Here is a 22,405-nt window from a genome sequence, read left to right as displayed (position 1 = left end):
GAGATTTAATAAAGTGGCATCTATGGTCAAGAGGACAATTAAAGATGGGGGAGGGTCATCTTACCCCATTTTCCCCTGCATGTTAACTTGTGTTGTTATCTAATGTTATAAGAACCAATTCTTGATACAATGACTTAAATCTGTTAGCCGTATTACGTCTGTCTATGGTCTCAGACAGTGCGTGAATGCGCGCTTTAACAGTACTGTGCCACCTGGGAGCGGTAAACGCATCTCTATTGAACTGAATGGACTGCGGTGACGCACGAGCTTTCGTGAACCGGATCCGAGTCAGACTCTGGCGTGTCCTGTCACTAATAGCTGGGTCTGTCACCGGACCTCCTCCAGCCTAAAAAGTTGCTAAATTCATTCGTTTCGAAGGATAAAGTGCATAAAAAGAAAACAGAAGGCATGTGAAGTTGCTGTCACTTTCACCAGAGATGGAAAATTCAGCGGAAGACGAGTGCGCTGATTCGGGAGCGGAGACAGGAGGGTGAGTGATGATAAGGGCAATGAGACAATTAGAAGAACAAGTGAAAAATAAATAATCAGAATAGAGAGTGTAATCATAATACAATATTTAGGTTATACACTAATAAGGGAAAACATCAACGCGCTTATAATAATCTTATTCATTTCAAGTGTGCGTCAAGCCTTTTCATTTATAGACGTAGATTTAGATTCCTTAGGTAAGGTTAATGAGAATATTAAAAGGGCGCTAATTTGAGCATTTTCATTTCGCCTCTACCTCTTATGGTCTATTTCTTATCTGCCATCTGTTGCTTGGAATTAACACACAAGACATCTGGCGCAGATATTTACTGATCACAGTCTGTGGAAAGTAGTCTAGATGGAAAGGCAATTGATCTCTTAATAATAATAAAACAAATCTTGAGCTAGAACATTCTTGTTTTATCACAGGAGAGTTTAGAAATACCCAAAATTTGAATCGCCTAAATGCAAAAAAAGTAACTATAACATAAATATATATATATATATATATATTTTTTTTTTTTTTTTTTTTCAAAGTCATATGTGATCTTTTCAATCATTCTGTAATTTCAGCTGTGGAAAATAAGAAAAGATGCATCGCTGGTATTTTTTTAGGTACGTCACTTCATAGTTGCTGTCTTAGTGAGAATGAATGTAGGTATTGTGTTTAGTAGGACAGACAGACAGTAGACATGGCACACTGTTGAATCCTCCCTTTTGCAAAACATGTGTCTGATGTATTTGTGGGTGTACAGTAGGTATCTCAGGTGTAATTCGTTTAAGAAACTATGTTTTGACCAACTCTCTGTAGCACAGGTTTTACACTGAAATTATGAAAATAGCACTCCTAGAGATTCCCTCTCCTGAGGAACCTTTATTCATTTGGCAATTAGCTGATGCTTTTATCCAAAGCTTACTTACTTATTACAGGAGTAACTTGGGGTTTAAGCTCAAGTGTATAGTGGTGATTGATCACATTATTCGGTTTGAACCCAATCTCCTGGTTTATAGTGGGGACAATCTGTTTATCCAATGACCAATGGAAGCCAGGGAGTGTTTTATTTTTATTTGTTTGAAACAGTCAGTATTTTTACAAATACATTTGGCGAGGCTAGTGGTGCCGACATGACACACTTCACATTTAACAACGGTAACTGTAAACAGACTGGATGGCAGTAGATTCTAAAAAGACAAGCTGTTATAAGCATCTCTCTTATGATGCTCAAGAGTTCATTGTGCATGTGTGAGTGTAGATATTTAGTATGCTATCAGTGTTCATCTCATTCCAAAGAAGAATCATGCAGAAATTCATCATCAGTCACCTAAATTCGTCCAAATCACACATTCTGTAAAGCTCTGTGCAGCCCTATTTGCATTCACAAATGTAAAACACTTAACGGCATTATATTAAATCTACATGGAACTACGTGGAATTTCCTTGTGCTTAGAAAGCATTTTATATTTTGTTGCGCTGATCTCATTATCAGAGAAACAGGAAAATGAGAGAAAGCGAGAGAGAGAGAAAGGAAAGAGAGAAAAAAAAGATTGTCCAGAGTGCGATAAAAGAAAAAATACATGTAAAATGGAAGGCCACTCTGTACGGCACATGTACATAAAGTATGATAAATATGGGTACATTTAAGATTGTATTTTTGTTTGCTTGTTTTTTTTGACTGTCCTCAGCAACCATGGGTCATGACAATAGAACATTTCCATCTCAGAGCAGCTAAAGACTAAATCTTTGATCATAACCTGTGTGTATGTGTACACCAGAGAGGCTACTACACAACACACACTATACCATGACACCCAATATTGTTTATCCAGATGTAGGACCTTCCTTTGGAACCTTGGGATCCTAAAGCTCTAAATCACTCTAACAGTCTCTAACAAAAGACTCTCTCTGTTTCTCTGTGTCCTTTTCTGTTATTCACTCTATTCTCAGGTCTGACTACAGTCTTATGTCATCAGCAAGCAGTGAGTACATGTAATTTGTTTTTACACATCCCTTTTATGCAATTCAAAATGTATATATCACACACACACCCTTACACATACAGTACTTAACAAATAATTAGCTGAATCTGACTGATGGTCTTTAAATCAGTAGTTCTCAACTGACAGGTCATCACCCAAAATGGCAAAAACAATGGCAAAATTTAATCATATCATTTTGCAAGGTTAGAATAGTAAAATAAATAGACTTATCAACTTTTAAAATGGAGGAGAAATGCTTCCCATACAGTATCTTTAGTTGTTGACATCCAATCAAGCTCTATGGTATTTTGCAAAAATTCATCTTTGAATTAACAGAAGCTAACCAAATAAGGCAGATGTCAACCAGTTGCATTACATGCCTTCATCCTAAAAACCATGAGCACAACGCATACAATTAGTATAAACATCATTTGTGCTGACCACAGTGTATTTGAGAGCATACATGAGACATCAAGAAATTACAATTGTAAATTTTCCTATGGTCTATTAGAGCCTATGTCACTTTAATAATTATTTATACTGTTGTGCCTGTGTAATTTACATAATATACTGTAAATTTAAATGTTTGGTTTTAAGAATGCTTCTTTAATTTTGTATGTATGATGCCCAATACGGAGTGTCTATTTGCTCCCGGTGTAAATAGCATCTGCCACACAGTGCAGCTATTTGCACCCCAATAGTCTGGTGGAACCACAGAAATATACAACAAACTAAACTTTAGGTGTCGCTGCAGTGGCGTCAGTTGTAAAGACAGTGTGAAGTGATTTGGTCATGGTGAATGTCGGGGAGTGCAGAGAAGGGTTTGATCCGGAGGCAGGGGTCTGTCGATCGCACTTGTTCCAGCAGCTCAGCATTGCTTGTTTGTAGATTTCTTCACTGTATATCTAATATTATAGTAACCATGTATTTTTGGCAGAAACCATCGTTTTAATGGTGTTAGTACAGTAATATGGTGGTAATAGTAACTATGGTTAATTTTGTAGTTACTGTAAATAAAAAAAATAATACCATGATGAAACTATGGTTACTGTAGTAAAACCAAGGTGATTTTTCTAAGGTAAGATTAGGGTTAGATTTAAGGGTAGGGGTTAATATAATGTATGTGGGACTCTAAATAAACACAACAAACACTGCAGTGATGCCCATACGTTACTGTTTATATACCTGGTGCAGTTGGTATCTACATTATTTGCACCAGAGTTGGGGTGCAAATAATATCTGCCACTATTTACACTGGGATGTAAATAGCACACACCATTATTTGCACCAGGTTGCACCAGTAGCATCTGCCTAAATGATATTGGTGTGTTTTGGATTGCCACTTGATGTGCAATGTAAAGTCTGTATAAGAATCACTGCTTTAAATGAAAATCAGAATGTCTTTCTGCTAGATTTGAAGTGGAAGATTTCTGTCTTGACTGTAAAATGACTTGATAGACTGTTGCCATGACGATGAGATTAGGTTGTTCTCAGAATCACTGCTTGAAATGCTTTGAGATCTAACACCTCCGCTTGTTGTGTATGTGAGTGTGTGTGGTTGACCTTTCCCCATGGCTGTGTCAGTCCTGGTTTGTTTCCCTATGGGGGGATTAATGTCCAATATTAGCCCATTAATCTGGGCAGCAGGAAACACACTCCTTCCATTGACAGAGCAGGAAACACTTACACACACTCACCCACTCGCATTTAGACACACTCTCTCTCTCTCTCTCACACACACACACACACACACACCCACACACACCCACACTAATACTTAGTTACCTTCAAGGACACCACATAATATACTGTGTATAATTTACTGAAGAAGGAAGAAAAGTGGTTCAATGTGGACTCAGGGACACAAAATGAAGAAATCAGAATGAGACCATATGAGAGACATATGAGAGGGGGATAAATGGAGGGGTTGAAAAGGAATAAAATGTTTGAAATAGCATTAGCTGCCTTGGGCTGTGTTCCACTGTGCATACCTTGTTTTAACGGTTTTCACATACTGTAGGAAAAGACTGCATTTTTTTATTATTTTCATTTGATGAAAGAGTGCAATTCATGACATACAACATTCTTTGACACAGAAGGAATTTATTGACATATATTTATATACTTCTTCATAGCTAAGTTCTTAAAAACAGAAGAGTCTGGGTCAGCAGCAAGGTTCTACTGCAGTACTTTCCATCCCAGTCCATTGAATACATAATTCATCTTTGGGTTGGCATTAGGACACCCTGTGAAACCATTCCTTAAACTAGCATAACACTAGCCAATTTTTGCAGTGATTTGTCAGTTGCGAGCTTCATTAACATAATCGTTGGCCAGGTAGAGCGGGACGAAGCGTGCATTAGCCTCTGTCAGTGGGAGATGGTTAATAACTTGACCGCCTGGACTCCTTGCAGAGTTAATTTCTTCAAAAACAGAAAAAAACACATCTGGCTTGCTTGACAAAACTGTTCTGTCACCGAGGTGGGCTCTTATGTTCTCGTCAAGTGACAAATGAGCATTATCTTTTACTGAAGAACTGACAAGACGTCAAGCAGATTTGAATGTTTTTTATCACACTCAGCTGCATATCATTACAAATCTATCGTGATTCTGTCACTAAGCATTTTTCCTGCATTTTTTCCTAATCTAAAATGACACAGCAGTCTGTTTTTATTGAATGTATTTTGTTAATCACTGAAAGCTGCATATGGATATCCACACTCTATGACAAGCCTCTATGGAATAAATACACAATCAAACACTTTCATCTGAATCTCACATCTGTCTTGTTTGGAATGTTTGTTTCGGAACTTTGTGCATTTTCTCACTTTGTTTGTTTCGTATAGGCATATATGAACACAGCAATCACTCTCAAATCCGCACCAAACAATCGATCCGTGGCCACCTGGACGTAGAAGAAATCTGTAGGTGAAAATGCAGACAAAACTTTTTGGCGGCTATATTAGATATAAGTCGATCTTCACAATTGCTTCTCTCTTTTGGATAGTGGCAGAACAGACACAGGTATAATGGCGTCAGCAACTTTCTGACAGATAAAAACGTGTGTGGCAGGGCCAGGTGTGCGGAATCATGACCCGACCCCGCCCTCCGCCCTGCCACAACGTGGCTGTTGTTGCTTAAGTCCATCACTGCCAAACAGATTATATTCCACTACAGACTCAACCAAGATTTTCTACTTAATCTTCATTTGTATGATCCAAATGTCAATTGTGTCAAATCTGCTAACAAAATCCCTACAAATCCCCCTGGACAAATCCCCTACAATCATGTGCGTGTAAATACTCTACAAAAATTCTAAAATATTCTATTAAATATTTGAATATTTTCTACAAAATATTCTAAAAAAATTACCATGACACTGGTGCCGAAACCCGGGAAGGAGGAGGGATGCGTTGTTGTGGAGTCCTCGCCCCTGCCGTCTGCCAGGGGACAGAGGAACCGCTGCCATCTGCCAGGAAGTGGAGGAGCCGTTACTGTCTTCCAGGGGTTGGAGGACTCGTTGCCGTCCGCCAGGGGAGGAGCAACTGTCATGCGCCAGAGGGCGGAGTGACTGAGGACCATGCGACGGAGTGTCCGGGGAACAGCGAGGGAGTTTTTGTCTCTCTCTCTCCTCTCTCTCTCTCTCCCCCCCTTGCTCTTTCCCTCTCCCCTCATCTCTCCCAGGACCCCAGAGAGGCATGAAAGACCAAATACTGAGAAATTCTGAAAAATATGTTGATTTTTCAATTCAGATCTTAGAGATTTTCTTAATTGCTAACACATTAGAACTGATTCTATTGGCCCAATTTCCCTAACCATGACTTCATGTACTGTATTTCTGCAGAACTGAGGAGCATCAGGTTTGTGTATCAATGAAGTCAGTGTTTAATTGTGACCGAAGATAATGTTTTTGAGAGAAATGTTTGATTTTGACGGTTTCGAAGTTTGATGTTTGTACAAACTAGTGTGTGAGTTTTGAGATTGTGCTTATAGTTTAGAGTAAATGGTGAAATGATTTATGAAATGTGTCTTAGCAATTGGGAAAAACTGTAAATTAGAAAAGAACCCCAAATTGAAGCATTTGGACCCCACTTATTTGTGGATGCATAGAAATCATAAAATAGATTATATTCTCAGTGTTTTATGGTAATAGCACTCAGATGTGCGTCAGTTACACCTGCAAGAGTGCAGTGCAACTAGAGAGGTGTGTTTACTTGTGTGAGTGTGTTTTTGTGTGTAAGAGCATAGCGTTCCCTCGACCTCTAGTGCCCCCAACCTTAAACTACAAACAAAGTGGGACGAGTCCCCTGAGTCAGGAGTGTCATGCAACCAAAAAAGAAGTAAAGAAAAAGAAAGAGGCAGCTGTCTATGTACTGCCACTTTCTGCTATTTTGTGTGGTATTTGTGACATGGGGTTTGTGAGAGTAGCCTCACAATAATTGTGTTCTCATACTGTTATAACAAATAAAGATTTCTGCTGGTGTTGCTGGTGATGTCATCTGTGCTTAATCTACTTCATCAGTAATAGAGTTTAAAGGGGCTGTTTCTTTACCCAAGATTTCTCAAAATGTGTATTTCACACATCATGGGAACATTTCCTGGGCAACCTTTCTTTAATTCTTGTTCATGAATAGTGTGGTTCAATCTTATTCTGCAATCATAAAACATCACATATGTGGGGGGAGGGCATGTTTGGGTGGTTTACGAGGACATTTTTAGGTAATTGGTAATTACAAGGGTATTATACTATGAATGTGGTTTATGAGGACATTTCTTGTGTCCCTATAATTCAAATCGCTTAATAAACATACTAAGCTATGCTTTGGGGGGTTTTCTTACGTAAAAATGCAGAAAGGTTTTTGTGAGGTTTAGGGTTAGGGGACAGAATCTATAGTTCGTACAGTATAAAAATCATTATGTCTATGGAGAGTCCTCAAAAGGATAGCTGCACCAATGCGTGTGTGTGTATGTGTGTGTGTGTGTGTGTGTGTGTGTGTGTGTGTGTGTGTGTGTGTGTGTGTGTGTGTGTGTCAGGGGCTTGGTCTGGTCAAAGGTTCAATTGAAGGGCAAACTTTTTTTAGAATTTCTACATGGAGCCAAAATATTTCTCAAGGGGTTACTAACCATCCACTAATGCAACTAATGAGGCTGCTGTGTTCACTATACAGCCTTATTACAGAACAAGAGAGCTCATGATGAAAAGATTTAATTCGGTCTTTAGAACCCATCCATTTTTTCCATTTCTTGGAGTACTTCCTTTTAACAAAGTAAAAGTAGGTTTATTGTCATTTCTCTCCAACATTATAACAAAGAAACAAAATACAGTGACTACTGGAGCCATTGAGTCATGTGAAATATTAGTATGTTTATTACAGCATGCACATTAAAAGTTCGAATCAAATATTGTAATATTCATTCAAATATTACACTCACAAATGAAATCTAGACCATGAAAAAAACCCACTGTAGCTTGATTATAGGTGTACATGTAAATGTACTGAGTCTTTAAAGTATAAACTATACAGTACAATAAATAAAAAGTACAGTTAGATACAGAATGTGTTTGAAATATCTTCTCCCTGTTTCTCTTCCTTTTATCTTCTTGACCTCATAACATTCTAGGTGATTTGTCCATGGGGGACCTACAAGACCCCTTTCTAGTTTCTATGCATATCATCACTGACCCAGGTCAGGCCAGAGCCCTCCAGCAAGCTGCTGATCAGGTACTCTCTTGGCTCCACCCTGATCTCACTCTCTTCAGGGTGTCTGAGCGCTCATCTGGCCTATCCCGAAGATCCAAAGTCCGCCTGCAACCCTCCACCAAACCCCCACCACGACAGCCAGCCCTGGCTGTCATCCTCTTTCTGCAAGATGAGTATGGAGGCGAGGAGAGTCTCAAACGTCTCCACGGTCAGCTGAGATGCCCTCCATGGCGATACCACCACACAGAGCAGGTGAATGGACGAGGGATGTTACCCCTTTCTCCAGCCAGCCAGGACTTTGTTACATTGGCACCAGGCACGCCACTCTGGGCGCTTCGCCAGGTGCACTATGGCAAAGAGATTGTGCGCTTTACGGTTTACTGTCGCTATGAGAGCTATACCGAACAGGTGCGTCTGTACAGGCTGCTCCTGCACCGAAGACTGGCCCAGAAGAAAGATAATTTTTGCTTCTGTGTGGTCTACTCCAGCCCTGACACAGAAATTCAGCTGTCATTGAAGCGAATGCCCTGTGGCCAGAGCCCCATCCCTACTGAAAATGCTGTGATGGAGATTAGAGTGAGGGACTTTGTTGAACTTGTGCCACTGCTGCCACACCCCTGCACACCCATCAGTGAAGTCCGCTGGCAAACAAGCGATTATGATGGGAACAAAATATTGCTACAGGTAAGACATGCTAGTGAGTGTGTGTGTGTGTGTGTGTGTGTGTGTGTGTGTGTGTGTGTGTGTGTGTGTAAAAGTCAGTAAGCAAATAATGTAGTGTGTTTTTTTTTATAATCTCAATGACATACATACATATAGGAGAACATAATACATGTAGCCGGCAGGTTAAGAAAACAGCGGTTGATGGGGCTGTATATTAAAAAAAAGGAAATGAAATACAGTAATGAAATATGGTTCAACTTAATACGGTAGATGCTAATGCCAAATGAAAATACAAACAGGGCATTATCTTAACCATATATTTCAACATACTTAACACATACTTACATAATTCATAGCATTGTATGCATTTAACACATGCTTAAATCACTCAAAGCATTTTAGGCATTTTAAACCAGGCTTTAAGGACATGCATTACAGCATCTATATTTAAAACAATAGAATTCTCATTACACATGTTCACTTAATAGGAAAACACTCTGGGCTATAAATCATTAAATTTGGTATGATTAATTCTGTACATACCAGGTTCTTTGCATGAGCAGCAAACACTAAATTTTAACAAATTACTCTTCTGAATTCTCAACTGATGATAAAAACCGGGAGCTCTCTTGCGCAACATATCTTCTCAGGTCTCTAACATGATAGAGTGCCAGAAAGCGGGTGTTGCAAAACTCTTAAAGGGGCCACATCCAATTTATGATTAGAGTTAAATTACATTAAATTTCTCCACTTGGTTACATATATAAATAAATAGATGATGCATCATGATCATGCAACTATTTTAAAGCTACAAATTGTTATTGAATGTTTGCATCCAGACAGATCTAAATGAGATCCAGACACCTCCAAACTTATGGAGCTAGAAAAAAGAACATGTGTATATATGAATTCTTGACATGTGGTATTTAACAAAACTGAAGATTTGTGTGCCATATTATATATATTTTTATATTTTAAAACAGCAGATTAATTTTTTTATTTTATTTTTTTAGAGGTGGAATTAGCAGCAAAAAATTCAGATTACAGAATTTCAGGTTCAAAATTTCAGAACTCCAAATACCAATTTCTCACATTCAAATCTCAAGAACTAATATCATTAACAAACTAGGCCAAAGGTCAAGGAAAGCTGGGTTATTTACTTGAATGAATGAACGCAGCAATGTATATTAAGTTTTTACTCCAAAGTAAATTTGGCTCTTGTTGCATGGGTCTGTTTGATCACCGCTGCGCTGACCACTGGGTAGCGTAAGTATATAACCAAACTTTGCTTGACTTTTGACCTAGTTTGTTTACGATCTGAATTTCCAACACATTCTCACAGCGAAATCGTACAGATTTGTACAACTTTTCTAAATTGCACTCGTATGAATTTGTACGAACTTCACTAAAGCCAATGATGTCGCTGGACATCGTTTTCATCTAATACAGGGCAATTACTTGCTTCTGTCACACACATAACAGCTTCCTGTCATGTTTATACACTCTACTGATTGGTTAGGTTTAGATAAGTGGTTTGGGTAGGGCAGTGGCCCCTGCAGATGTACGGCTGTATGCACTGTGCGTACCATGAGCGCTCCAAATGACCTGATAAATATTTACTCTCAGAATATTTCATTAATCATGAAATGTGTCCCATATTTCTGTTGGCTGTTTAAAAGAACCAGCAAAGCCCAATTTGCAAATGAATAATTCTTTTGAGTCGGATCTTTTTAGTGAATTGGCAAAACGAGCTTGCAAAACGGTCTGAGTAAATTCGTGATTCAGTACAATTCCGTTCAGAGCGCTCTTTCACTGAATCATTTTGAGCGGTTTGTCACACAGTAATTGCTGTAATTACTGTGTGACAAAATAAAATAAAGCTGGATACAATGTAAAGTTTACTACAGTCAACTGAAACAAAAGTCTGTATTTTTGTCAGGTAACTTTGAGAAACTTCAGCTAGTACTGTGTCATGAGAACAAGGGGCTGTTCCAACTTTGTTTTTGCATCCGCTCGCACTTTTTTATAATAGTTTTCCATGTAAACATTAGCTAGATGGATGTCTTTTGACAACTGCATCACGTTTCACTGTGTTTTTAGCATCTCTCACGGGAGCGTTGAATTTTTAGACGCCGTGTCCAGTTAAGAAGAACTTCTTCAGCTGATACGTCTCGAGACTCCAGCATTCTGCTCTATTTATTATGGTGCGTTTTGATACTTTGCGCGCGAAAACGCATTTATCTGAACGGTTACAAGTCAATAGTTACATGAATGCTACTCATACTTGAGAAAATAAATAAATGCTTATCTCAAGGTCACCAGAATTGAACGCTTTGGTGCGTTCCACTGTACGAAAACAGGCCTACTGATCTTGTTTCGCGCACGCGCACTCACACACAGACACGCGCGAACGGACGAATTTACATCGAATGTGTTACTGCGTACGTTTGTTCTGTTTTCCCATTGTTTAAACACTTGCTGAACGAATGTCTTTGATATTTGCACCGCGTCTCGCTTTTTCTTAAGCGTATCGCGCAGGACTGGCATATTTCAAACACCATGTCAAGTTAAAAAGTACTTCACATTTTCAAAAACGCATGTTGAGTTCAAAGCACCTGTGCTTTGTTTCATACTTTGCACTGCGACTAGATTGTTAGCGTAGTTGTCACAACGATTCAGCAATCTGAACAAGTTCAGGCTGCATAGAGGGGACTGCTGCATTGTTTAATGTAATTCCAGATTGTTTTGCACCAGGTGAAGTTTCAGCAAATAAACGGTAAGATAATGCTTTTCCCCTTCTGTTTTAGTGTACTGAGGGCAGGCCCGGATTAAGAATTCAGAGGCCCCTGGGCACAATGTCTTGTAGGGCCCCTCACCCCACCCCACCCACACAATCAAGCTTTTGAATTTTTGGATACTATTTGCTGGTAACACCTATAGCGAGCAACTAGCTGGCATATGCAAGCACATAGTGCGTCACCTTTACCAATCCAGTTATATGAATCAAATTCTTCCATAATTAACACACAAACACGTACACACACCCATTAATGTAGCTTTCCTGTCTGTCTCTCTCTTCCTCTCCTGTCCTCTACTCCTCGGCTCTACAGGGGCTGCCGCTCTTTGTCTCTCTCCCCCTCTCCTCTTCCTGTGATGAAAACAGTATAGGTCATCTTAACTCAACTTTTTTACTCTTCTTTATACTAAAAAAATTCTGCACTTATGTATTTAGCACTTTATTATTCATGGCCCCTAATGGCACTTTGTTTGATGATTGAATGATAGTGAAATGGTAGTAGACACATTACAAGATGCTGTAAGTATTATGGTATAATATTGGTTGCTTACAATACAAATTACAATTGCTGGTATATGACCTGTCCAACTATTGACAAATGTACTACATGTAAGTCGCTTTGGATAAAAGCATCTGCCAAATGCCCTAAATGTAAATGTAAATCAAATGTAAAATAAAGCAGCTTGTTTTTTTTTTTTTTGATAATACTATATTTCATGTAAGTTGTTCTCTCTCTCTCTCACACACACACACACACACACACACACACACACACACACACACACACAATACCTCCTCCTCTCCTCAGGGTCTGTCTGTCTGTCTCATGCTCTCCTCCTCTCCTCAGGGGCTGTCTGTCTATCTGTCTGTCTATCTTAATAATACTAATTTAATAGATCAGATGCACGCACAATTATCCGTGAACTTGATAAATGTTGCAGATATGTTCTTCTAGGTTAGCCTGTGCCTACTATCCACAAACAAATTGCTTTCAACTTATGTGTGCAAAATTCAGAATTCAACGAATGTGCAGCAATTTCTACAAATAGAGACATTTTTGTGAATAAAAAGTTGTATTTTATATTAGTGATCATAATTTGCGCATGCAACAAAGAGGATGTAGCAGGTGACGCGTGCATTTATTGTCTTTTCTGAGTCGATCTCATTTGAGTGTATTCGGCAATGCTTATAACGTGTAATTAAACACGTTGAGTTTATATTCTGGGCTCATCAGATTTTTTTTACATAGTATTATTAGTATGATTTTTACTGTCTGTTAATAACACTGTCCGTCTCTTTATGTTAAGGTTTGTATTAATTTCGATATGCCAGAGGGCAGAATAAGACAGGGAATTAAAGAATTTAATACTGTTTTCATAACACTGGATATTCTGCTAATTCATACTTTTCTAAAACGTTGCATAATGGCAATTAACTTATTTAGCAATTACACTAGTGCTAGTTTTGTTACCAGTGTTGCTCAAATGCACGCGTACGTGTCACCACCAGCAGTAAGTACCTGCATGTGTTGGGAAAAGGGAGAAGAGCGAGTTCGGCAAAAGGCGGATTCGAACTCTGGCCGAACGCGTCAAAAGTTACCATCATGCACCTCACGCCTTACGCTACAGTAGTTATTTTGTGTCGAGCGTCTTTTTGCTAAAAAGACAGGCACCGGGCCGGCACGTAGTGCAAATATACGCTCCGTTTTCGGAAATTAAAAAAAAATAAAAAAATAAATAAATCTTCCTCTCGCTTGGGCCCCAAGTGCGCATGGGCCCCTGGGCCCGTGCCCATAATGCCCATTGGGTAATCCGGGCCTGACTGAGGGTCTGCCGTGCCTTGTTAAAACTGTGTATGTTTACTGTTTTAGTACTGATAAGAATGTTGTCTTTATGCTAACATAAAATACAGCTATACTAGAAGAATAAATTAGATAGTAAGCAATTTTGGGTTCGGGCTTAAAATCTGACGATATCATTTGGGCTGGATAGGGTCTCGGGTAGATTCTTGGGTTTAATTTTAAGGCCCGTGCAGACCTCTAGGCAGATTTCTGTGTACCCTCAGATTAAATCCCGCAGGCACCCATGGGTAAGGGCATAATAGTAGTAAGCATATCCTTGACACCTCGCTCATGGAACTCGTGCTTACTTCCGCATTACACATCAGAGCATTTGCACATGATAAAATCATAAACTTGTAAAATATGTACATGGGCTAATTCCACCTCTAAAAATTCTAAACCAATAATCTGCTGTTTAAAAATGCTCATTTATAAAATCCACAAAATGTTTAGACTTCAGATTAACACATTTAAGATTAAAATACTTTAGTCCTTGTTCTAGCTACATACAAACTCTTGTGTTTGTGCGTGCAGTTGAAAGACTTGATACTTTACTATGTAAAGATACTCAAACAAACTTAAAGAAAACCACCCTTACAAACACTTACATTCTGTCTGACCTGGACTAGCTGAGATCAAAGCAGGGTTTGGCCCTCTGTCTATATAGCCTCATCATTAAATAACCCCTGCTGGTGCCAAATGGCAGTAGGGATTTCACACATAATACCAATTATCTCTCAAATGAATTAGCAAAACTTGTACTGAGTGTACAGATAGATATAAGCTATTTCCAGATATGCAGCAGAAATACAATATTTTGGTGTATCCAATTCTAAAGATCAGATTTGAAAATAAATTCTGATTTGTGTGCAGTGTGAACCAAGTCACAGACTCCCTCACTTCCCTGAAGTGGAGTGGACTTCAACCTACTGCCCCAACTCTGTTTCATGTTTAGAAACTTCCAAAAAAATGTAATAGAACGTTGTACAAATTTAAGAAATGCATGAATGTTGAGAAGGTGGGAAATGTGTGAGAGTGGAACAGGGAGAAAAAAAGAGCACAAAGATGGATGGATGGAAAAGCAACAAAAAGAGCCATAGAGGAAAATGATAGATGGAGAGTTAGAGGGATAGAGTGAATGTGCAGTGAGCTGTGAAGGAGGAAACAGTGGAACTTTGTTACACTCATGCACACACACTCAAACCACAAAGCTTGCTAAGTTTAAATATAAATTTTCCTCTATCTATCTATCTCTCTCTCTCTCTTTCACACACACACACACACACAGGTATTCAGTTACCTCATCAAAGCCACATCCCCACATTGTGTTTTGTTTAAGAGTTGCAGGAACATGGCTGCTTTTCACCAAGATATTTTTGTCAAAGGTCAAACTATTATTATGACAGCTAAAAGCAGAATCATCCATTACAGGACTTCATGTTGTTAGTCATCTTTATATTCCCCTAGGTCTGCATTAAGAGATTGTCTGAGCTGTGTTGTGTCTTTAAGAGAGGATAACAGGTGGTCTTTTTCCACTGCTTGCTTATCTTAATCCACATTTTCAGTATGTGTACTAGTGTGGTTGTCTCTAGGTTGGGTTGAATATCTTAGAACTGAGGGCAAAGCCTTTGTCTTTCAGATCCATATATACAAACACTAGACTAAGAGGGTTAGGGGTACAGTATTATAGCTAAATATAGAATTAATTTATTAATTTAATATGAAATCCATTGGGTCTCATTCATGAATATTTCATAAATATATTCTGTGCGAAGAAATTATGAGTAATTTATGCATAAAATGGAGCTTCCCAAAAACTTTTTACTGGATTCATAAACCCTTCGTATTCCCCAGATCTGTTGGTAAAAATGTGTGTATGTTAGTGAAATCCAAATATTTGTAAATAGAGCGTGGATGCACGTTCATTCACAATTATCATAATCCACACCCATGAAAGTGCCATATAAGGAAGGCTTCAGACTCGCTAGTACATGAGAATAGGAAGCTTTTAATATCGTAAAATATTGATTTAGTAAACACTCGCATATTCATTCTAAAAGTAAGAGAGGAACTTACATTCATTTCATGCTTTTGACATCAGAGGTTCTTTTGTGAATTAAACAGTTTAAGAGGTTTGACATGAAGCTTTAGTGTAAAAAAAATCTGTTTGGATGTCCACCACCATTAACCTACTCTGGTTTGGTTGAGTGCATCACCAGGATCATTAGTAAAACTTAAGTAAATCCAAGAATGTATAGTGATATAGGGTATGTTGTAGGGCTGCAACTAACGATTATTTTGATAATCTATTAATCTAATGATTATTAGAACTATTATTCAACTATTCTTCGATTATTGCACTGATTAATCATTAGCTCTTAACCGATTATTCTGCTTGTGCCCCGACTTAAAAGGTTGTATTAAACATGCTTACTAACAATAAAGAGGAAAAAAATAATCTTTTAAAAATACCTGAATTGAAGGGGAAAAATACTTTATAAGTTTAGTATAAAAATTCACTGCAAAAAATCCTATTGTTATCAAGTGTTTTTGTCTTGTTTTCCATTTAAAAATGTCTAAAAATCCTTAAAAGATGATACATTTAATTGAGCAACATACAGTATAAGGTATTTAGACTCGCTTTAAGAGAATGTATCTTAAATATAAGTTTATTTTGTATATACATGTATTGTTTTCACTTGGTTATACTTCTAGTGCAGTAAAGACAAAATATACATATATTCAAGATCTATTCTCTAAAAGCAAGTCAAAACATCGTATATGCTGCTTATCAGGTAAAGGATTTTTAGATATTTTAAAATATTTGTATTTTTAATATTATATTCAACATTCTCAGATAACAATGTTTTCTTCTGCAGTATATCTGCTAAACTAAATGTTTGTTGTTTTAAAAGAGTTTTAGATTGGTTTACAGAAACACCATCTATATGTAGCCAAAACAAATCAAAAACATTTTGTTGCAGTGTATAAAGGGGTAAAGACTTCCTCTCTCACGATTCTGTTCATTTCAGTCCATATTTAACTCACAAAAAAACAAACTCTCTCATATTAATAAAGCTGCGTATTGCCAATTTTCTTCACAATAAGAAATGCACAGTGACGCATATATTATGATTCAATAAGTCACAAGCCAATGCTTTATAGTCTAGCTGAATTAAGCATGCATGCTCAAGGGACGAGCTTCCCCGCGACAGAGTGTGCATCAGCCGGGTAGTTTCAGTCTCTCCCCCTTAGATCCGGACATTCGCGCAACTCATAGAAGAGGTGCTGACTGCACATAAAAATGCCAAGTTTGTAGTTATTTACATGATATGCTTCAGTATTATTTGAACTTTAATAAAGATATAACACATTGAATATAACTGCATTTAAGATGTAACATCGGGGTGTTTACTTTTAAAGACGCTCGTCATGCAAGTTTTTATCCAGCTCCACTTATGGGGCTTTTCCACTGCATGGCAAAACTTGACACTGCTCACTTTTTGGGGGTTTTCCACTGTGGATAGTACCTGGTACCTGATACTTTTTTAGTACCAACTCGGTCGAGGTTCCAAGCGAGTCGAGCCGATACTAAATGTGATGTCAAAACCCTGCAGATGAGCGAAGCGATGAGCGAAAGGAAGAAGTATCTCAGGAAGTGTCTCAGCTGTTGGCCGCACACGGGTACCACAAATATGATTTTTATTTTCCCTCAAAATTGTGTCAGAAGGTTGATTATGGTATGTGATAAATCTCTGTCTTTCTTGTGAAGGAGGAAGTGGGAGCCAGGTGAACAATCCAATGTACATCACTTTTCAGTGTCACACATAATGATATGATTTTCAGCACCACATCAGCAGTCTCTTAAACATATTGCTTTTCAGCAGTACGAATAACATCAACACACACACAGCTCCACTGACGTGCGGTCTGGGTAGGCAAACTAGGCACTGCCTACCCTGCCAAAATTCAAAAATAAAATGTTTATTAAATAATAAACTTGTATTTATATTTTTACTTTTTATTCTTGTGATTTATATATGCAATATGTGTGTTATTCCAATTGTTTAGACGTTATGATGACAAATGTAGCAGTTACGCATAATCAACTAAAAACATATGGTAGAATAAGCAGTGCTTTTACGGTCCATTCATTGCAGACGACAAGCGGAAAACCCATGTTGCGCATGCGCACTTCGATCCTGTATTCATTAACATGTACGGCAAAAAGCACAAATCTGCTGTGCCTTTTGACGTAAATATGTTATGCCCGTAATCATCTCCGTTACGTATCAGACATGGACCAATTAAAATCAAGATATTCCTGGACATTTGCGAAGCTGACGTCATTACATCACAGCTAGCGTAGCCTACATGCCTAATCCCCGCCAAATTCAAAATCAAAATGACAGCACCGGCTGTAATCACGGAATTAAGAAATTTTTCCAAGCTCGATTTTAATTCCAAATATGAGTTAATTGCGAGAGGGAGGTCTACGCCAGCCTTAGATGGACTAGTACAGCAAAAGGGCCCAAAAATTATCCGATCATTTCAAACTGATTGGTATGTAAGAAAAGATTGGCTATGTGGCTGTGCGCTTGTGTGTGTGTGTGTGTGTGTGTGTGTGTGTGCGTGAGAGAGAGAGCGAGAGAGAGAGAGTACACGATATACATCCTGGTTTGTACATTTCTTGATATGCCGCGCTTGTGCGTAACGTTCACTGTTTACGCGCTTTTGTGTGTGTGTGTGTGCGTGAGAGAGAGAAAACTATATACATCCTGATTTGTACATTTCTTGATATGCTACGCTTGTGCGTAGCGTTCACTGTTTACGCGCTTGTGTGTGTGCGTGAGAGAGAGAAAACTATATACATCCTGATTTGTACATTTCTTGATATGCTACGCTTGTGCGTAACGTTCACTGTTATTACGTATTATTAGCTTAAACAATAAATCAGGTAATCTGGCTTTCATAACTCAGTGCCTAGCCTCTTTAAGACATCACCGCACGTCACTGCACAGCTCTCTCTTTCCAACTGCGGCTCTGCCTCCTCTTTATCTCTCTCCCTGCTGATTGAGATCACCCCCCCAATTTAATTTAATAATTATTAACTTATGGGGTTATTGTTACATACTTACATGCATTAGATGTACATTTCAAAACTCTTCTCTATTCTTTGTAACCTAATAGGCTAATTGAGTGGAATTTACATTTACATTTATGCAAATATGAGTGTCTTTGGCAGACACTTTTTATCCAAAGCAACTTACAGTGCACTTATTACAGGGACAATCCCCCCAGAGCAACCTGGAGTTAAGTGCCTTGCTCAAGGACACAATGGTGGTGGCTGTGGGGCTTGAACCAGTGTCCTTCTGATTATCAGATTACAAGTTATGTGATTAGACCACTCCACCACCACTCCAGTTCAGGAATTCATAGGATTGCTATTATGACATGCCTTAAATAAAAAATATGAGTGTCTTTATATTTATATATTCATAGGCCTGCACAGCATATACATAATTCATAGAATAAGTAGTGTGGTAAGATTCCCCTTTTCATAATTTTTAACTTTGTGCAATGATTTATTTCCTTTGATAATATGTTGTACAGGCTGAAAGTTTATCTGTATATGTTACAATTTAAAAGTGAATGACCATTGTTCTTAAGGGGGGCTTCTTAACCCATCTTACCCTACCTCCCTTGCAACAGGAAAAATCTTTAAAGAAATTGATAGAATGCCTGAAGAAATTTTTTGACTGAAACGCTGTAAAATATTAGGCTACAGATTTGCAAGTTAGATGACATTGTCCGGGCCTTTTCTTTTTCTGTTCCCCCATTGTATTTTGTTCACAACTGCTCGCACTGTGCTTATTTATGGATTTAACAGCATTACCATTGACCACGTTATATACTGAACATGGTTTACCAATGCCTATACTAAATTATGAAACCTAAATTCTAGAGTGTGTGTGTGTATATATATATATATATATATATATATATATATATATATATATATATATATATATATTTACACGAAAAACAGTTCTGCTCATGAGAGGTGCTCACTAATATAGCTTCACAAGTGTGTGTGTACAGGTTTCATTATATTTGTGAGTGTCACATTGTTTTTTAAATGTCCTAACTTATATAGTGAAACGTGTGTGTGTGTGTGTGTGTGTGTGTGTGTGTGTGTGTGTGTGTGTGATGATGATGATGATTTCTTGACTGAAATTGACTGAATCCCTCAAAGTGACTGGAGTAGGCTACTGACTACTCTGTTCTCATTCTAAATTTGTCAGGTTCAAGGTTCACGGTATTACCGCATACACACCATTGCAAAGTTCCCTTATCTTTCTCCTGATGATCCTCTGATCACCTCCCCTCCTCCACCTGAGGCTCCTCCTCCTCCCCCACCCTACGGCCGCGGACCCGCCTGCTACCGGAACCGACGGTACCACCGCAACTCATCGCGTTCGCGGACCCAGATCTCCAAGACATCTCTGCCTCTGCTGTGTGATCAGGAAAGCCACACAAGGGATGTGAAACTTTTACAGGCTGGATGGACAGGCCACCGCGCACAGTCACTCTATTCTCTGCCTACAGACGACTCCTCAACATGTGCCTCCCCTTCAAGCTTTCGTCCTCGCTGCTTCTCCTCCATGGCTGCTCCAATTTTCCGTGTCAATGTTGATGCACTGGTGGGTGCTGAAGAGACAGATGTGGACACTGGACAAACCATCAGTGGCAGCTCAGTGGACCTTTCAGTGGTTTCAGGCTACTGTCTTCCACAGATGAGGCCCCATCAAAAGGCCCCACCTCCACGGCCCAAGTCTGCTCCTCCATGCAATGGAGGCTCTGACTTTGCTGAACCGACCAATAATAATGCCTCCTTCCCCACGAGACAGACTGCTTTACCACCTAGAACACAGTATTTCTCTGAAAAGTCCAAACCTTGCATTGTATACAATTCCCAGCCAAAGAATATTTATGTGTCACAGCCAGATGTGTTGCAGGACAAGGGACAGCAGAGTGGCAATGGCATTGCAACAATAAATGACTATAGCAAAGAGGGCACAGAGGAAGACGAACAAGAGTTTTATATCTGACACATAGTGTAGTGGTTGCAGGACAATCATCTCATTAATATGACACACAGTTAGCAGATCTGCATTTCTGCAGGTGTTGCAAGAAGAGGGACATTTTAATGCCTTCTTGTCTGAAATTGTTAGCTGATAATTTAGTTGAGTGAAACCTTAAAGCTTTGTTGTTCTATAATTATTCTTTTTTTTTCATAATGAATGATTTTAAGATCAATTAAATTGATTTTTCATGTGTATGTTCTGTTATAGTGTGGTTGGTATTCTGTAGTTTTTATGAACAGGAGAGCATTCATGTCAGTGAACTGTGTTTAACTGACCACATAGAAGGACTAAAAATCTGCCACCCAGTGGCTGAACTTGGCACATGCTAAACATCTAACATACTGTAGGGAAATTAATGTCACAAGTTTTAAAGAGAAACTATTTACTTCTCTATAATTTCTAAATTATGTTTCAACCTGTTTGTATTATTGAAGAAAATTACTTATTAACTCTTTATTTTTAATGTGTCCTTGTTACACATTACATGTATTTGCTATACACTAATAACAGTTTATGCATAATTACAAGCAACTAACCCTAAACCAAACCCTAAACCAATAGTACATGTTGTTAATTAGTAACCATCGGTAATTACTTTTGTAATTACACTGCATCAAGGACACATTAAAATATAGTGTAACCAATTACTTTTGCTTCTCTTATAGCTACTGGATCTACTATAATGTTAATTCTCAATAATATTACTACTATCGAAATTGTCACATTCAGTTGAAAAAAAAAAAGGTTGCATTTTGGTTATTAATTGATAGTAAAAGTAACACCCTTTGGTGCTGCATTAGTAAGGGTGATTCAGTTACATCACAGTTAAAATTCTTCATCCAGTTGAACATCCTGTCCTTTGGTAGCCTATATTTTGTAATTTTAGCCGTAATTTTGTTCAGCCATTGCCATTACTTCCTTGAACAAAACCATAACTATGGCATTATGACTCACAAGTCTTTTGTTCAATATAGGGAAAAAGGTCAAATATGTTATGCTGTTTCAACTGGCTAACTCCTTAACTTCATATTTCAGTACACTCATGTAAACGGTTGATGTTCATACACCTACATAAATACACAGGACTGCCAGAGTTCCGTCCTTGAGAGTTGCCCATCTCTTAGTGCCAACACCCCCTCAACAAATCCCTCAAGTGTACCTGGTGTATCACTCTTTCGATACAGGCTCTCAGTGCTATTGTGCTCCAACACTGTTCTGGGATGCTGTTAATCCATCCCAGCAGCCATAGTACTACGGAAATAGGGCACAACAGGTGAATGATAGAGTGTACTCTCCAAATGTCACTCAGTTTCTCAGCACCTGGGAATGCTACTGTTACAGGCTACCAAGTCCCTCTTTTCAGCAGCAACTATTATACTGTAATTGGGAGATGGCCTGGACTGTGTTACCCAAAAGCATCGCAAGTTTAAGTTGATCGTAGAGACCATTGGCGCCAATGGTTTCAACAATCTACTTAGGCTTATGATGCTTTTGTGAAATGTAGCCCTGCTCAATTTAAAAAATGCTCCTTTTTATCTTATTTATTTATTTGACTTGTGTCCCTCCCATTTTATTATATCTTTTTATATCATTCTGTCTCTCTACCTCATCAACATACCTTCTCCACAGCACACTTAAATATGTAAGTTTAATGTTAAACTGGGATCTAGCATGTCCAGGCAGTATATGACACACATTGACCCAGAGAGGCTACTCTCTAATTTTTTAATGTTTTAATATACATCTGCATCAGTTTAATTAAAGGGATTGTTCATCCAAAAATGAAAAT

At 38.4% G+C, this 22,405-nt stretch overlaps 1 protein-coding gene across 2 annotated transcripts; it reads left to right on the top strand.

Annotated features, from left to right (window-relative positions):
* Positions 1-336: 336 nt before the first annotated feature.
* On the top strand, positions 337-21,231 carry LOC127658621 (protein FAM124A-like). 2 transcript variants are annotated; one of them, XM_052148001.1, is made up of 4 exons: positions 337-490; positions 2,435-2,466; positions 8,089-8,852; positions 19,774-21,231. In XM_052148001.1, the coding sequence occupies exons 1-4, from the start codon at positions 438-440 to the stop codon at positions 20,578-20,580; spliced, it is 1,656 nt and encodes a 551-aa protein (XP_052003961.1). In that variant the 5' UTR covers positions 337-437; the 3' UTR covers positions 20,581-21,231. The 2 variants fall into 2 exon arrangements, with proteins under 2 accessions (XP_052003961.1, XP_052003962.1); XM_052148002.1 differs by lacking the exon at positions 2,435-2,466 and having other exon boundaries at positions 357-490.
* Positions 21,232-22,405: the final 1,174 nt, after the last annotated feature.

The sequence above is a fragment of the Xyrauchen texanus genome, chromosome 18, assembly GCF_025860055.1.
Source record: "Xyrauchen texanus isolate HMW12.3.18 chromosome 18, RBS_HiC_50CHRs, whole genome shotgun sequence".
In the NCBI taxonomy this organism is placed as follows: Eukaryota; Metazoa; Chordata; class Actinopteri; order Cypriniformes; family Catostomidae; genus Xyrauchen; species Xyrauchen texanus.
The sequence above is the reverse complement of the archived record's forward strand: the minus strand, read 5'-3'. Positions and strand labels throughout refer to the sequence as shown.